This window comes from Micropterus dolomieu, linkage group LG18 (assembly GCF_021292245.1).
Source record: "Micropterus dolomieu isolate WLL.071019.BEF.003 ecotype Adirondacks linkage group LG18, ASM2129224v1, whole genome shotgun sequence".
Lineage (NCBI taxonomy): Eukaryota > Metazoa > Chordata > Actinopteri > Centrarchiformes > Centrarchidae > Micropterus > Micropterus dolomieu.
The window spans coordinates 12,537,564-12,550,150 of NC_060167.1; the positions used below are offsets into that span (position 1 = coordinate 12,537,564).

General features: G+C 37.8%; 1 protein-coding gene across 3 annotated transcripts in view; it reads right to left on the reverse strand.

Annotated features, from left to right (window-relative positions):
• Positions 1-4,448: 4,448 nt before the first annotated feature.
• The window catches only part of tafa3a (TAFA chemokine like family member 3a), a 110,315-nt gene continuing 102,176 nt past the window's right edge, over positions 4,449-12,587 (reverse strand). For all 3 annotated transcript variants that reach the window (XM_046075953.1, XM_046075954.1, XM_046075955.1), the window contains one exon: positions 4,449-5,229. In XM_046075953.1, the coding sequence (XP_045931909.1) occupies positions 5,218-5,229 (12 nt within the window). In that variant the 3' untranslated portion in view covers positions 4,449-5,217. The remainder of the gene's footprint in view (positions 5,230-12,587) is intronic.

Here is a 12,587-nt window from a genome sequence, read left to right on the forward strand (position 1 = left end):
TTGCCAATAGACACCCACTCACCCCTTTCCCTCTTTTTCTCCCCCCACTTTTAGGTCTGTTTGAGTAAGTTCCACAAAAGATAATTTCCTTTTCAAATTACAGCAGGCCTTTTCACTGACCCGAGGGCATTGTGATAATGCAGTGTGGGAGCTGAGAGTTTCTCTGATGAGGGGTGAGAGCAAATGCACTGGCCAGCACTAATGTCTTGTCAACACCATACTTGGACATGGGCGCCTATTGGATACCGCACAGCCTCAGACTGACTGAGCAGGGCAGGTCAGTCAGATTTTGTGCTACAGAAAAGTCTAGTATAATTAGCTGACACTTGCTTCACACAAAACTTGTTAGTGTATGTGAAGGTACAGTGTGTGCTTTCGTAAATAGCCAGAAAAAAAGAAGAAAAAAAATACAACTTTGGATAGGAAGCCTCAACAGGATGTGTGAATGACTTGACGAAGCAGCTTGCAGGCTGTGTCGTGATTCATGGTCTAATCGCCTCCCAGTCCAGTCAGGCATGAGAAACACAGAGAGGAGGAGGTGTCAGGTACAGCGAGGAATACTTTGATATTAGAATTCAAGGCATCTACGTCTTGCCTTGAGCAGGATAATCCCATTATGCCTCAGGTCACAGCAGCGCATGCAGAGAGAGAGAGAGAGAGGCACAACTCACTTCAAAATAAACTGCTTACGGATGACGAGAATAACACAAACAGCCGTCAGAAATAACATCAAACTCCGACCCAAACTGAATTAGAACATCCAATTTAGGGGTGAAAAATACCCAAGATATTGAAAAGAGAAAATAACGCAATTGGATTTTAAAAAAGCAGGAACGTTTTTCCAGCTAGACTTTTACAGTTCATCTTGGATGTTTGAAGATGGAGTGTTTTTTCATTACTGTCTGTCAGCTTTCATTATGAAATAAGAAAATCTAATTTCGCTTGGTGTATCTGACAGTTTTTCAAACTAATTCATCCTGTCAAGATAAAGCCCTGGCAAACCCAGCAGATGGTGTTTGTGTAACTGAGAGCTTTGTTTTCGGTGTACACACTTCTTAAGTGCAAGACCCTTCTTGATTTAGATCAAAATGTGCATTGTGTTTTGTTTCTTTTTTTTTCTTTAGGAGAAGGAAAATTGTCTCCAATCTTTGACTACTATCTTTTGTTTAGATAAGACCCCAAAAACAAATTGGTTTAGTGCTCTTCAATTTAGATTTGGGTCTTCTAATTCTTAGATAATTTTAGATGTTTCTAAACAAAAAAAGTGAAATACTACAAATAGAAAGCTGCAACTCTGAGATAGTGAAATATTGCTCTCATATCGGCCTTCCATTAAAAATAGGATTGGTGAGTCATGTCATCCACTTCCAGTAAGATGTGTGCTCCTCCCTGACCTGAGCTAGAAAATGCCAATTTACTAATATTTTCTACTTCAGATGCCTGACCAGGGAATTTATTCCAGGGAGGGAATGTGGGAGGATTTTAATCAACAGCTTCAGAGGCATCAGTCTGTAAAACCTGCAATGAAACCAGCTGTAAGCTAATGACCTAAACTAACCCACCTCAAATTATTTTATTAGTAGGAGTTACACTGGAGAAGTTTAATGTGCAGAATGACTTAAATGCAGTTTTTGAGGTATTTTTCTTACTAAATACAACATTTGGGGAAAATAGGATAGGATAAGAAAATTGTAATGTTAAAAAAAAACTCAGCACAGATATAACATGTTAATAGTTTGGCATCTTCAGAAATACATTTATTTACTTTCTTGCAGAGAGTTAGAGCTGCCAACAGCAGCCAATTAGCTTAGCTTAGCACAAAGACTTAGATACCAGACTATTTCTTGGTGATTAGCAGTGAGCTATAGTCAGGGAACCAGCGTAAACTGCAAGAAGTCACTGCACCCAGCCAAGAAATAACCTGGAACCTAATCCCTTGTAAAACAACATTTTACACTTTTTTCCCCTGTTTTATTCTGATTAAAAAAACATTATAATAATATATATAATGTGTTAATTAGCTTTAAGGGTGCTGGTAAGCATATTTTGTTACAGTAGGAAAGAACCAAGCTACATGTTTCCAGTTTTTGTGCTAAACTAAGCTAACAAGCTGCTGGCTGTAGCGTCATATTTACTGTACAGACGACTCTGCTGTGGGACCACAAAAGCCACAGAAACAATCATGTTGCGACGACTCTGCCTGAATAGTTGGGTGTTGAACTACTGACCTTATAAACTGTGCTTGTATATGTCAGTTTTGTACTGAACTGAATGTAGCAGTTTCAACCAGCAAGTGACTGAACAAACTACTGAAGTAAAGAATGTCTAGGTGGTATGAGTGGTGATGTCTAAGAAAAACAATCAGTGTTCTCCTCTAATTCAGCAAGAAACTAAATATGTTAGCAAAATGTTGAACTCCTTTAAACAACATCAGTGAGAGCTTATAATGACAGAGAAAATGACTGGAATGAGGATTTCAGTGGCTACAGGTGGTCTCTGCCTACACAACAGGTGATTTATCTCCAGTATGTGTATTCTGCCCGACTCATTGTACTGCAGAGAATGAAACACCGAAGTCAATAGCAGCACACAGAATTGTCAAACAGCCAGCCCTCAGATCCACACTGCGGTTTCCAAACATGCAGAATACATTTCCATTCAACTTTTGTGAAGGTCTTTTATGGCAGAGCAACAAAACCCAGAGGAGCTATGGTATGAAAAGATCTTTCATTATTAATAGAATATTAGCCCACATAAAGGTGAATGATTGAAGGATTGTGTTTCAACACTGCAGGGGCTGTAAAGTGCACAGGGGTTAATTCTCTGATCCAAGGGTAGATTTGTATCATTGTTTGTAGATAGAAAGGGTTTTTCCAGGGGACTGGATTCATGTCTTCTCTCGCTGTTCCTTGGAGCACTGTGGTGGATTGCCTGGTCTGATTAATCTTAATGAATTATGCAAATAGCCTTTATCTCAAATGATTTAGCAATGTTTCTGTATTGTTTTATTAATGCACTTTTGAATTGCTCTGTATAATCACGTAGCCTTTCCTCAGCCGTTCGCTGTTTGTAATTCATCGCCAGCTCTTTATTAAATCCATGGTGGTCTCCAGCGAATTGCATGCAGGAATGAGAAATTAGTCATTACTGTAATTTAATGATTTCTAACCAAACAAGAGGCAACCTGGATTGCTAACCATAGCACCCCTTCGCACTCCTCCCCTTCAGCGCCGGTCCCTCGGGTCTGATCTTTGGGAGCGAGGCATCTACATTTTTGCTTAATTAATTATGTTGAGTATAAGGAGCGTTCTGCGGTGAATGCACTGTTTCAATTACAGATGAAAATTGACTTACAAAATGTGAAATTCCCCATAAAGTGGTGGTTTGTTTGGAGTATAGACACCCTTACAGTTGACTAAAGCTTTCTCTACTTCAGTGTGAATTTGTGTAAGATTAGTATCAACTGTCTTTTTGTCGTTTTGTTACAACAAAACATTTCTGGAATTTGATTATTGTTCATACACAGATGGTATGTGGATGTTTGTCTTGGAGTCAAAAACAAGACCGCTATAGAGAGAATCGACAAATGTCTCTTGTTATCACAACAGAGGTGGGGGGCGCTGTATTATCGCATATACCATGGGATCCTGTCCCTAAGGTCTAAATGACACATGCAGGTGAAATATAAATATGTCTTTGACTATTTTCTGCCTCCTCAGAGCAGCCTGCCTCTAACCTGTTGAGAGGGGAATAGAGCGGCATGTTGATATGAGTGATGATTGTAACCACAGTATATAAATGTCAAAATGGATGGACATCTCCTTGGAGTACACAGATTCAGATAGTTAGCATGGCCTCTAGGGCTAAAAAACCCTGTTCTGCTGTGCTTTGGTTTCTGTCTTTGTCCTCGGAAGGTTTATTTTCTGTAACCTTTTAATATCATGCCCTAAAAATCCTTTTGGGATTTCTAACAGACAACGCCTTACTGGAAATTATTCAGACAAAAACAAAAGTTGGTGATGTGTAGCATTATTTCAACATAAGAAATGTAGGCTTGGATGACAACAACACCTAGCTTTGGAAATGAATCAAACAGGATTAGGGATGTGTTAGGGTGAGAGCTAATTATCAGTCTCTCCCTGGACTAGATTTCAGATGGCTTTTTGTGAAGTCTGTTCATTTTAAGAAACAGTGCGGTGAGATTTTCCCTATGTATTTTTGAACATGGCCTATTTTTGCATTTGCTGAATTTCACATTTCAGTTCCATCATGAACACAGCATTGACTAGCTGTGAGCTTTCCTCCTCCTCCTCCTCTTCCTCCTCCTCCTCCTCCTCTCTTTGTCAAATTATTTGCTTGACCTGCTAATTTAGTCTCAGCAGATACTGGCCTGGTATACAAAGAGAATTAACACAGACTGTAAAAACCCAGATTTTTCTTAACAGTGATATCCATTGAGTTAGATTTATTAAGATAATATTGACATTTGTAATCAATGGTAGTCACCAGGCTTTGAAAACAACAGATACCATTAAAACATTTTGGCAGAACTCAGCTGTGTTGACTCTTGGTGACTTGTAGTCAAACATCATTACATTTTTTTCTGGGTTTTATTGTTGTGGCATCGTCTTTTGTCTTTAAAAAAGGAGACTTGACATCCTAACAAACTTAAGAAAGCCAAACACTTGATAGTTTCAAATGAACAAAAAAAGAGAAGATATATCTGCTGCATAAGGCTAAAAGTAATGAAAATGCTTATGATCTCACTAGATCTTCAACACAGATATGCATCCAAGAGTCCTGGGGATCTTTGTGGCAAAATAACACAAATGTTTCACATCACATGGTTTTGCTTTATGGGTGATATTTTTCTGGTGTAATCCACAGTCTTTTAGTCAATAAATATCTTCATGGTTGAGTCTTCTAGTTCATAGGAATAAAACTATAATACAAAGAGAGATTTGGTGGGCAGTAGAGGTCAGAGACAGCTACTGTTGATACTGGATCTAAAGTCAGGACTCTTTTTGGATATGTAGTCTTATAATGCTCCGTGGTCCTTTTCTTCCATTCGTTCAGTGGAATGTCCGTGATTATTATTTATCCTTGTTGGTCCCTGGTTTCCACCGGTCCTTAAAACACATGGTATCCAAATGTCCTACAGTGTTGGTCAAACAAACAACGTCTGGTTCCAAGCAAGGTTATCCTGGAAACAGACGACTATCGTGTGACCTAGAAAGGGGGAAAAAAGAAATGTGAAGAAAATTGTGTCAGTGACATGAATGGAAGCTGGGGATAAAAAGGGATTTGACTAATGATGACAAATACTAGTAGTAACACTCAAAGTCAGTGCTATCTGACATTTGACAGATACCACTGAGAGAGGAGTGAAATAATTAAACCCACTGTACTTATTATAGTTGAGCCATGTTTATCTAAGCAGAAGTGTAGCAACAAAAAATCTAGATAAAATTAAAAAAAATCACTTTAGAAAATCCAGGGTTCAAGTATTATGGTTTTGTAAACATGGACAAATGTCTATACACATAGTACTAACAATTGCTACTCTGTACTATACTCTGTAATTTCTAAAGTTAAGCATCACTTTGTTCAAATTAAGCCTGCAACTAAAGATTATTTTCTCTATTAATTGCTTAACGGTTTGGCCTATAAAATGTCATTAAATAGCGAAAAATTATTCATTGTTAAAATTGTTGCTGATGATTTTAGCCATGGAGCCATCGAGGGATGACAATGATAGTCAGTCTGCCCTTTGGTCCAGACTGAAATATTTAAACTATTGGATGGTTTGCTATAATATATTGTACAAACAGGAATGAATCCTCATGAATTTGGTGATACTTGGCTACTTGATACTGACTATTCTGCCATTTCTACTAGAATGTGATTGGGATGTCTTCATGGCCCCTTCAGGATGACTTAGTTAGCATTATCTTTTAATAACTGCAATAGACTCATTCAGTTTTTTGTCTATCAACCAATTTATTGAGGTATTTATCATTTCAGCTCCACTTCAAATTGTGACTCTGTCTCATTAAAACTAACTTGTTTTGGTGCCGCACATCGAGCAATTGCATATTTGTCAAAAGTGTGACAGGTTCAAGGTGTGTGTATTCCCAGCTGGCACATTCGTGACTCAAACATCTGTGGTGTTCTACAAAAAAAGTTTGACAGTGACAGAGACAGTGAGCAGTTAGAAGTCAGATGTAATGCAATGTACATCATGCTCAATAATTTCCATGCAAACAGGGGAATTATTATTATTCATGAATGGCATACTGCTAGTATAAGTATTCTCAGATGTTTTCATGAATATTAATCTAAAATATTGAAAGATGCAGTTTGTACTACTCTCACTTTAAGCATAATGCTAAAAATACTCTGGGAGGTGAATGTTGTTCCTTGTTGGTTTGCCCTTTAAAAGTAGAACACAAGTAACTTTTTGACTTGCCCTCTGAACAAAACACACTCTCTCACACACACACACGCACACACATATATACAGAGAAATAAACCCAGGTGTTCCTGTGTGAATATTTGCACATTACTGTCATTCAATTAGCAGTTAGCAAGGTCTCACCAGTTAATCAGCGAGGGGTTTACCGCACGCAATCAGTCTTCCAAGCAATACGATTCTAATATTTTGTGGAAGTGTGATTTTTATGCTGATTAGAGCTGCAGCTGAAGACACAGTGCTTGCTGTTTGGGGAGTCACAATTTCATTTTCACCTCCATGTGAAAATCCTCAGGAATCATGGGTGTGAGGGAGCATATGGAAATTATTGGGTCTTGCTACTTTTGCAGCAGCAGGCTGTAGACATACATTCACATACTGAGTTAATCCTTGTTATTTGGTCATGACATTATCAGAGGCAAACAGTTTTAGTTATGGCCTCTGGCATATTTCTACTGGCAGCAACATTTTGGATCTACTGCATTGGTACAATAATCAACCAATACATACATTTACAACCACAGTTATACTGATTATTGTTGTTCTGATACTTGTCATGTAGACAATATTTATTCTACGCATGTTGAGCTCAGTTTTACTTTCTAATTATAAAAGAAAATATAAAACATAGTAAAATATACAGAGAGGAACACATTTTTAACTGCATGAGCAGCTTATAAAGGGAATTTAATCTCATAAAGGATAAGTAGAAGGGATAAAGAGTTTAGACAGAAAATCAACAGAGAATCTAAATCTAAAAAATGTATATGGCAGCAGAAAGAAAAGTGTGAAGCAAGAGAAACCTTATCAAAGCAATTAGCATGCCATGCTGTGGGTGTCACTGGGAGGGTTATCGGTGAGTAAACACACAAAGGGGAATCAAGGGAACGAAAGGCAGTTCCTCAGGGCTTGATCCTTAAGCTGCTTCAGGATGAAATACCACACTTGACTGGTCAGCTGCAGGTTCAAAGACCTACTGACAAACAAACTAATACCCTACTTTTGATGGAGAGCTACTGAAGCAGATGTGTGTGTTGTGCACATGTGTGTCTATCCCATAGTCTTATAATTTATAGAGCAATAAAAAAAAAACTAAGCATCTCTTAATTTTGAGTTATTGAAATCTATTATTTCGGGTTTTAATGTTGATCTAAATTCGCAAATTCAGTGTCAGCCTCCAGCTACGTCTTAATGGACTATAAAAAAACAAATCAATTATCAATAGAATAATTTAACTCCTCCTTTCAGGCTATCGACTAAATTTCGTCTTTCAGCCCTTTAACTATAAACATCAATTTATTTACACGCTGTTTCTGACTGATACTGCAGGCTGAGAACTACAATCACAAATTGGTTCAATTTCAGTGACAATAGCTTGTTTGCCGTAGGAAAAAAAACATATTTTACATTCACCTCAGTATTCAACTAAAACTTAAGCTGCCAATCTCCACTTCACCTGCTGCACCCCCAATACCCGTTCACCAACGGTTGCAGGGAGTTGTGTATATTTTGTGCCATTAAATCCATCTCGTCTTCATTTTCCATAAAGGTTGTTTGTCTCCTGTTGCCCTAATAATAGGATTAATTCTTCAGATTGCTATATTTTAATTTTAACATAATTATAATGTAAAAAACTTTACATCAGGCGGTGGTCGTAGAAAACGCTGTGGATTCAAGATCATTTATTCTCACTATCCCACTGGTCAACTGCATCTATGAGCTGTCCTTCATTTGCAGAGTGTAATAAGTTACTGCCATAGTAAATCAGGAGCTACATACATGCAAACTGTGGCCCAAAACCTTTTGAGCATTTTGATATACAGTTGTGGCACAGAAAAGTGACAAGTATCCCAGTACAAACTGTAAGTCTGTATACAGCATATTAAGGCCAGGACACATATTGTTTATTTTAAGTGTAGTAAAGTGAAGGCATATTTTCATTGTGTCTGGAAAAGAAATCTAACTCAGACAGCTATCCATCACCACCCCTCAACACATTCTGAATGAGCATCATAACACCTGTCAAGTGCAAAGGCTCTGTGGTTCTTTTGCCGTCTGTCCTCTGATTGATAGGAAGTGAATAGCGGGAGCAGCTAGGGTTATAATTCCTGACATTACCAGCAGGACTATAAAACTAGCTGCTCCCGGACATGCAGAGAAAGAGGGAACAACTGGAGTTGTCCAAGAGGGGGCCTGCAGGGTGTCAAGACATCTGATTTATTGATGTGACTTCATCATGAGGTGAAACGACAGCATCATTTTTTTTTAATCAACAAAGCCATCGCTGGACATCAGAGAATAAAGAATTTATGGAATATATATGAGACATGTACTGCAATGGAGGAGTTTAATCACACCTCTATTTATCCAGTTTGAGAATATATTAAGAAAAATTAGTAACGTTTTCAGCGTTAATATAAAATAAATAAACAATATAACTATAGCATTTTCCAGAGCAGTAGACTTTAGACTTGGACTCCAGTAAGACTTAAAAACAATATTTATTGATATTTTGGCTACTTGTGGGCAGCAGAACAAGCAGTAAACACAAGTGAAATGACCATATAAAGTTGTTGTGGTAACCATGTTAGCTAATGATTGCTTATCTTTACATCTTTCAGACATCTTTATTTATAGAGCATGTTACAAAACTGAAGTTACAAAGTGTTTCACACTAGGGAGCAATTATCATCAACAAATTCTAAAATGTGCTATGATATAATGAAAACAGTTTCAGTAATGTAAAATGAAAGGAATAGATTTCTTTAAAGGAATAAAAACAGAAATAAAAAGTTAAAACTACATTAAAAAGCTGTTCAATTTTGAGTTTTGCTGTCTCCAATAGCTCTTTCGGAAGAGCTGCTAAATGCTAAATGTTCACCAGCATGTCGCTAAATTTGTATGTTAACTGTTTAGTCCTGGGCAGGTGGCGGGTTTTTCATGCTGTTTTGTTAAAAAAAACAGCTGTATGCTGTTGGAAAGGGTTTGATGAGAGCTGTGAGACTGAAACAAACAGTTAAGTTGCAGGCTAAAAAAAACAAAACAACGAGCTTAAAGATACTAAAATGCATTGTAGGGTCAGGTGATATTTTCTTGTGTTTGTCACTATCAGCTACCCTTTCACATACATGTAGTTATTTGATACATTTTCATTATAAAAACATTAATTAGTGCCACAAAAATGAGGACTTGAGACTTGAGTTGGACCTGAATGCTGCTGAAAGTTGTTTAAGACTTAAACCATAAACCTTTAGGTCTCAAGTTCTTTCCTGGCTACTGGCAGACTTTGAATAGCCACACACCTTTAATATGAGTTTTTAAGTTTATGCAGTAAAAGGATGTATTCTGTTACGTAAAATGTTTAGGTGCCAGGTCATTTAAATAGTGTTCAGAGACCTTAAAGGCTTGCAACTGACTAGCAGTTTGCTTACAAATTCACTTGGACTTCACCGTGACACTTTGACAACTTGTGATTTGATTGGCATATTAAATTTAAGAAAATATAAGTCATCTATTATTCTATGCTGGATACTATGCAGGACAGGTTTGTTTTTTTTATACATGACTTATCAAGTAATTTGAGTAATTTAAATAATCTGGGGCTTTTCTCAAAAGAAACTGTCACACAATACTTCCTGAGCTTGATCCACAGCAGAGCCCTCCATTTATTCCTCAGAATGATGTTAACTGACCAGGAAGCTCGGGTACAGAGCCCTCTAGCATACACAGGCTGTCCCTTGCTGGCTCTCTGTGGGAGGCAGCAGGGCCATGAGCATGGAGCAACCCCCGCTGACTCCCAAATCAAAAAAGAGTCGAGGTTCTGACAGGTTCTACTAGCCACCTGGACCCCTGCTTGTCTGTGCCTCTGTTTCTACTTTCCTGTGGCTGTATGAGAGGGCATGAATTATTAACCCGGCTAAAATAAAAAGCTCTGCTTCGTCCAGGCCTCCTGTAGCCATGAATAATGGAAGAGGCAGCTCAACTACAGGCGTTTGGTGAGTCAAACACAGGGCCGTGATGGATGGCTAAGGGCCCACTGAGTCCCCCCCTCCTCACCTACCATCTACTTCAGGTCCACCACACCCTAAAACCCAAAATACACGTCCAGATAACCTCTATTAATCTGAAAGTGCTACAGCTTGAGTCCTCCTGCCCAGTCTCAGCATTCCCACTTGATAATTTGGATTCCTGAAGGGATTTTTGTTTGTTGTTTGTTTGTCTTTCTCCTGCCCTTGCTTGCCTCTGTTTTGCTTCACGCTGGCACTTCTGTAGTCATATGCAAGCCTGCCTTGATTTTTCAAAGGCAGGACCTGACTCAAGCCAGCTCTCTTTCCCCTTAATACTAAAACCCTGATGAGGCGGATACATGTGAGCTGGATTTCTGCTCAGTTCCCAAGAGGATGTGTTTTCCAATTTGTACCAATGGATTGGTGTATGATCACATCATTTTTTTATACAGAAGTGATAATTGATTTTCCATTTGCAAAGTTGTCATGTTCTGTATGCATCCGCATGTCATTTCTCACCTAAACCACCAACTGAGAATCTCATCTCAATTTCTCATGATAATATATGTATTTGATCTATTTTTATACATATTTCTGTTCTCAACTGATAGTTATTATTAATATATATATTATTTGATTACTATTATTATTCAAGTGAATCAATTTGACATGTTCATTCAACCCTGTAATTCAAATTTTTGTGAAATTATACAGTAGTTCCATGCAGAAACATGGTATATTAATGTGAGACATCATGTATATCCAAGGAAATGTTTGACACTAAATATTCTGTTTTGTAGTTAGACTCTGTCTTAAAACGAGCTCAAATCTCAGCTTGTGATAAAAACCCAGAAAATAGTTAATGATTATTAATGAGGAGCAATGGCATCAAATAGGCATCAAACTGTATTTTTTTATGCTAATCACTTTTCAATCAAATATGTGAAATTACAATTTAATTACCCTTGAAATTACATGGTTTGTCAGTCTAAGTTTGGCAAAACAAATATTCGTAAATGTCATAAAATAAATATATTTTAACTTTTTTAAACTGTCAAATCTGTCTCAAGTCATACACAAAAGCCAAATAAGTCTTGTACACATTTGGCATTTATGGTGTTTGGGGGAGTTTTGTATTCATTTCTAATATCTATTAACTTCAGTCTGCATTCACTCTCTAGAGAAACAATCATGTAAAAAAAAAAATCAGTCAAAGGGTGCTTTTGCACCTATTGTTCTTTTCAATTAGTCTGTCCAAGGAATACATTATACATTTTTGGCTTTTACATTCTTGGCTTATGGTCCGTTACATGTTCACACCGACGAACCAAGACCTGAAATCCCAGGTTACCCCATTGACTTTCATCCGGCATCATCAGAGCTACATGGACACACGTTGGAAATTCAGATTCTAGAGAATGACAGCAATCAGTGCATCACATTACTGCACCTTATTTTTTTTTATTGATCTTCTCTGACGAGCACATAGAAATAAAATTTAAAAAAGAGCACTGTTTGTCGAGACTGAAACTTGACTATGACCTTGTAAAGCATTTCTGAAATAGGATGAACAGGTGGAATTGGGACAAAATGAGGTATTATGTACTATAATATTACTGGTGGATAGTTACTTTATTGGAGAACTGCAACACATACAGATGATTGCTTCCTAACCAGCCCATGATCAGCAGATAGATTTAGCAGTTTGGCCTTTGAAATCATGCTTAAATCATATATCAAAAAATCCTGTGGTTTGTCTGCAGGCTTTCATGTCACAGCCCAACTACACCAGAGTCTGCATCGAAGTGGATAAAGACCCACCTTTTCAAGCAGACTCACTAATCAAACTGAACAAAATGGGCAATGCTGGCAGAGCTGATCGCAGCCATTCAAGTAAATGTTTGTGTTGACACCAGAAGCGCTGCTGTGCGTCCCAGAAGTGTCCCAGCATCGAGCAGCACAGAGCAGATGAACCGGGAAGGTTGTCAGACACACAAACGGCAGAAAATCCGGTCAATTTCCAAAATAAAACATCCGGTACAGACTTTGAATCGTATATCAATAATAAACACAGTTAAGTGAGACAAAAAATAAATAATTTAACTACG